Source organism: Rattus rattus, chromosome 5, assembly GCF_011064425.1.
Source record: "Rattus rattus isolate New Zealand chromosome 5, Rrattus_CSIRO_v1, whole genome shotgun sequence".
Classification (NCBI taxonomy): domain Eukaryota; kingdom Metazoa; phylum Chordata; class Mammalia; order Rodentia; family Muridae; genus Rattus; species Rattus rattus.
This window is the reverse complement of record NC_046158.1, coordinates 53274533-53280532: the sequence shown is the minus strand read 5'-3', so window position 1 is coordinate 53280532 and position 6000 is coordinate 53274533. Positions and strand designations below refer to the sequence as shown.

The 6000-nt window shown below is 38.3% G+C and overlaps 1 protein-coding gene across 1 annotated transcript in view; it reads right to left on the bottom strand.

The window, feature by feature from the left end:
• Positions 1-1351: 1351 nt before the first annotated feature.
• Positions 1352-6000, bottom strand: part of Agps (alkylglycerone phosphate synthase) — a 99756-nt gene continuing 95107 nt past the window's right edge. Inside the window, exon 20 of the mRNA XM_032903522.1 lies at positions 1352-5111. Within this exon, the coding sequence (XP_032759413.1) occupies positions 4990-5111 (122 nt within the window). The 3' untranslated portion in view covers positions 1352-4989. The remainder of the gene's footprint in view (positions 5112-6000) is intronic.

Sequence of the window (6000 nt, the reverse complement as noted above, 5' to 3'; positions counted from 1 at the left end):
CAGCAGTATAATGGCTTACATACACATCTTAACCACATGTAATTCCCAAAAGATTGCTACAGTACTGGCCAAACATGTACTGCCATGGAGGAAGACTCAGGATAAGGTATTATTCAAGTCAAGATGTATCAGAGCCAAGTATTTCACAGGCCTAGTAAAAAAACAAAAGCACAAGGCTGTATAGAACACACCTATTTCTCACAGGATTTGTTGCTATGCAGAAACAAAACACTCATTATTCGGAAGGCACCATCACACACAAAGAAGACGGACACGTGGTATAAGGACTAGGACCCCCCCCCCCGGCTTTACTCCTTAGAGAGCTGTGTGAGCAAAGCCAAAATCATACAGTGGGTGTCTCAGGACTCGCCAAGTATCTGCACTCGCCACCCTTCATCTCAGGGCTACTGGGTAAACGGTAGGAATGAGAAGTAGACACACATCTCACAGACTGACTCGATGTTTGAGTCCTGCATGTAACTGACTAAATAGATAACCCAAACCAACACTGAACAGTGTTTCTGCATGCAGTCACCAAATCCTGCTGTGTCTTGAAGAGAATTGCTAAACCATCTCTGCCATTTTAAATTGTTTCATGGAAAAAGAGAAAAATCCCAACAAGGCACTGTGAGCGTTTAGGGCATAGTGTTTAAGTCATCACTCAATAAATACCTATTTATTGAAACTACACTGATACAGGCATGGCAGGACCTCTGTGTCAGTCAAAGGGATGGAGGTGCTTCACGGGACACACGCAGCGCTGCTCACCAACAGTACCAACATCGGCTGTTTACCAAATGGCATGTGTGACCGAGCAGTCTATGCTCAAGATCTTTCTCCTGTTTCCTTGCTGTCAGAAAGCAAACCCCTAGTATCTAAAAAAGCATTTCATCAAACAATGTATTATTATTTTCTCTTAAAAAATATTCTTTGGGGGAGGCAGCCTTTCACATTCACAGAACTTGTCGTAATTCTGTGAGGGTTCTTTGGCTCAGGTATGGTACCCATCTGTGATCTTTACTCCCTCCACTAAGGAGCTGATTGCACTTAGAGCGTGAGAATGTTCACTGGGATTCTCCAGGTTTGAAAGAGAATGTTTCAGAATCACAGACTCAACCCCACCTAGGCGTTTAGTCTTGATTTAAAAATAACCAGAGACCGATACAACTTAGCTTATGATATGTTCAGTTGTAAAACCAAAGGGGTTTAGTCATAGTTAGGGTGTCTAGATAGTGCTACATTAGCAGACTTACAAAAATTATTTTCTACTTTCAAATCTGTGGAAGTACAGAGTAAAACAGTAAAGTTGAAAACTCATATGCATACAGAAGAAAAACAGCCCCACACCTCCTTTGATTTAAAAAAAAATCATAGGCTCATGTCCATTTTATTAATAATGTTTCTATAATCTCTTGACATTATACAAGCAGTTTTTACAGTTAAGTTTCACACTGAAGACAAATACTATTTGGCTTAAGGAACAGAAAGCTGAGTTACATCCTTCACGTCAGACACATACTTCAACAGTTTAAGAAAACCTTTTATACTTGCAGGATTTTCTTTCTTCAGTAAAGAGAAATTAGTAAGAATTCAATGACTCTGTAGGCAGATGGCTCATAATGGAACATAAAGCCCTGATCCAAGCCAAGCCTACACAACTGACAAAGCCAAGGGCAGAAAACGCGGAGCTCTTTAGCCCTAACCTGCACCTGCTGTGCTCCCTGCTTTCTCCTATTAAAGGCTAAGCCTCTGTTGAAATCACTGAAGATTAGGTGAAGGGGAAAAACACTCAGAATTACTAACACTATTGACCCCCGTGTCTCATGCTCCTCAAACTGGAGATACACCTTCCACAGACAGCAACTGAGGCTGCCTCAAGTGTTGTGAGTGCATGGTGTGAGGCAATCCCTCTGCATCACTGCGCTCTGACAGTGCTACCAAAGCTGGCTCCACTTGGAGCACCACACTTCAGGTTAGGACATCAGAGCTTCTCTGATCGGTTACACTTAGAAGCTATTGGTATGAAAGAGTATGACAAAGAAATATCTCTGGGATTAACATACACAAAGGCCTTTTCAAATATGCAAACTAGGACTGTTACAATACTCTGGAGGGGGGGAAGGGGGGTTCTTACATGTGTTTATATCTGATATAACATACACACCAATGGAAGCTTGTTTTTTTATTGAGCTTTTGTTTTCCAAAACACAGCAACACAAATATGCACACTGCAAGGCTTCCAGACTCATAAATAACTTCAGGTCAATAATCCTATTTATGTAAGCATTCTCAGTAACAGCCTACCATTTCTAAAAAAAAAAAGCAGTTTAATCCTTTATTCCTTGATAAAATGCTGGACACAAGAAACACGTGGTCTCCACAATTCAGCTAACTGAGAGGCTCAAGGACCACAGCATAAGATTCCATTCACTTATGCATCACTACACAGCGCACCACGTGGATGCAGCAGTTTCTCCAAGGTCAGCACTGCCTGTCTGTTGAGTGTTTGGTACTTGACTCCATTTCTCTCAAGCAGCAAGTTCCCATCCCACTGAAACCCCAATCTGAATGTGACATCATCAGACTTAAGCAAAATATCACACAGATGACTAACGTAAGAAGGACAAGTCAGTGTTACAGGCTTCTGATATCAAACAGAACATCTTTTAAAGAAATAATCTATGAGTTAAGATGCTTCAGAGAACAATATTTTCCTGGGCTTAGCTTCATGAAGCCACGTGCAGACACTTCTGAGAGAAGAGACAAGGTTTAAGTGCTTTGTGCATATTCATGAGCTCATGTCCCTCTGCACACACAGTCTACACTGAGGCGCCTCCCCGAGTATGTGGGAATGCTGCCTGATCTACAGTCAGAGTGAAACAGTACTAATAAACATTCTTGTGTTCCAAAATGATCCCTGTAGAAATTATCTAAATACAAAATGTAGCAACCATTATAGAATCAAGGTTGGCGAGGCCTCCATACACAGGAAAGGGAAACAAAGACAACCTGCCAACTGCCATAAAGCTCATGTGTTAGGGAACCAACTCAGGTATCAGTCACAATGACAGTGGGGACTGCTGGGGCTGTGAAAACCTGAACTCCTTGAGGAAAGTGTTTTCACAACTGCATGCAAGGAACTGGATCTGCTAATGAAATTATTAAAATAACTACTTAGAAACATGTAGACACTGCCAGTGAGATGTTGGAATCTTACTAAATGTTACATTTCAATTACCAATTAGAGAATCACTTTCATGAGGATGCATTTTATAAAGAATCTTATAATTCTAGAGGCAATTTCCTTGAGTGTCCGGCTACTTCAAATCGTCAAAGTCTTTAATCAAAGATATGATGTAAATTTTATAATTAAAAATAAATCATCAATAAAAAGGTAGCTTCCAAAAAAATAAATATTGAGTTTTTGTTGTTAAACTAATACTTAATATTGATTTTCCTACAGATTTAAATTTGTTAGTTTTAGGCCAATTATAATAGTTAAAAATTATTTACTATTTTTTAGTCTTAAAAATATCTTGTCAATTTTAAATTTTCACTGTTCTGTTTAAGGCTACTTAAGATATAAAAGGTATCAAACTGCCCCAACATATCTGGAGCTGTTGCTACATAGACAGACAGTGTGTCCTTTTAAAGGATCGCCTGTATTTTGACTTAACATTATCTGATGAAATTTTAATTTTAAAAAATTATCAAAAGTTAGGTATTGCATTAAGAAAAGAACCCATTTCAAAATGTGAATCAGGAACCTCAACAGACAGTGATTTAAAGCAATTGTTCCACTTATTTCAATATCCAGTTTTGAATGTAAAAATGTCTGCTAAATGTGATCAATGTTCTGTTTATTTAAGAAACAGGATATTTCAAACTTGTGATTATGGCATATGCAGTAATACATTTTTTTTCCTAATTTAGGTTAAACCAGTAATTCAAAAAAGCATTAAACTATTATTAAGAATTAAACTGAAACTATTTTTCCATGAAAATTTATCAGGCTATTTGTAGCTAATTAGAAAAAAAAGATTGTTGTCATTGAAATTATTGAGGCTTTCAAATCTAAGAGTCAACTACTATTTCTTTAGCCAAATATTCTTTGAACTGGAGACAGCAGGTTCAGGAGCCTTCCTTTTGCTCACGCTGCAGCTGCTTGTGCAGATTAACAAGCACAGGACAGAAGAAACCTGAGGGTTGGAGGACAGACAATGGCCTTCACTTCATGGTACAACCTGCCCTTCCTGTGTCGTAAGTCAGCTGTTCTTACACAGCATGTTATGAATGATCCAGGACACAGCTATAGGTCATACTTCAGTGATACAAATACAGCTCACAGCTTCCTAGAAACAGACACGGAGGACAAAAGTGTGTCTGCTCACAGAGTAATTTCTATGTTGGCAATTTAAGTTTGTAACATGTATGCACTTCAAGCAAAGCTTAGGCTGAGCACCTTATACATGAAGGCATGCTAGTAACAGACTACCAGCTCTGTCATGAGCATCCTCCTCAATGACCTACTCACAGGAAAGTATGCTCTTAACAACATACACAAATATCTCTCACCAGCAGAGTCTTTGCTAGATTATCTGCTTTAGAGAAATGTTTAAGAAAGGACAGAACAGAAGAGAGGCTAGATGAGCAATGGATGACACCATCTGCCTCAGCTCACCTAGAGGAGGAGCATGTAAGACAGCTGGCAGCATAGTCCTCAGATAATGGGCAGCCTTGTGCTGCCTGACTAAAATCTGAAATGACAACCAGTTAGTTGGCTATAAACTGGTACACCTACAATGAGACCCAGGAACGCCATCTGTCAATCTATAGATGTAGAAACAAAGCACAGAACAAAAACCAACTCATTTTAAACCAACAAACAAACATAGCTGAAATACAGTCCCATGATATATTCGATTACTGGTATAACCATAGCTGATGACTTTTTAAAAGGTAACATTTTCCATAATGATATTAATGGAGTTATAAAAGGTTTCTGTTTCCAAAGATGTTACTGGGGTCCACATAGTCTTTGACAGACTTTAGCATCCCAAAGCCGACATCAGAGATGCTCTCCTTTAGCCACTGCTTTCGTAACTTGCCCACTGGAAAACAAAATAAAAAGGCTTCAATACACACCTTGAATGCTGGAAACCAATCAATCTTGTGACCATGAGTGAACAAACACTGTGTGATAAATGTTTTTATTCAAAAATGAGAAATGTTTTGCTTTATGTGATTTATTGAGCCCACCAGACTGTCAAGCTCATTAAGCCCCATGCACTCCCAGGGGAAGTCTGCCCCACAGTGTCTCCTTTCTCTGTAAACTATGAAACAGAGATTGACGGAAGTATGGACTGAGATTACAGCCTATTTTACAAATAACAAGATGAAAAGACTCATGCTTATCAAAAGAGCCTGACCCTTGTCATAACTACCCAAAATTTTGTAGAAAGTGAAGTTTACTGAAGAAAAGTATCATAGAAAAATCAATCTGTTTGGGTAGATTTAAAAAAAAAAATGACAGATCTTTAAACTACTTTAAGAAATACAATTAAAAGAAATGAGAAAATCTGACTTAAAGAATTCTGGGGGGAAAAAGATCTAGTTATGAATCTTTCCAATTAAAATTCTTTTCTGAGTGCTTTAAAATGAACCCACATACCCCAGGCAACATACACGCTCTTGGTGTTCTTTGTTCCGTCAGATCTAAACTCGATGTTTGTTTTTTGTTTCTGGTGCATACAAAAGCAGGCATCTAATCTGTTTTAAATTTAATCTCCTCTTATGAACTGACCGTTTTATTTTATTTATTTTATTTTACCTGTTTTAGGGCTTACACATTTGAGGCAATGAAGTATCACAATAATTGGCAGTGTTAATCATTTTTAAAGGCACTAAGTACAAAACAACCTTTTCTACCTAAAACTTTTGTGAGAGGCAAATAAAAAAAAAAATCTGTCAACTTGCTTTGGCACTGAAAGCAAAGCAGTT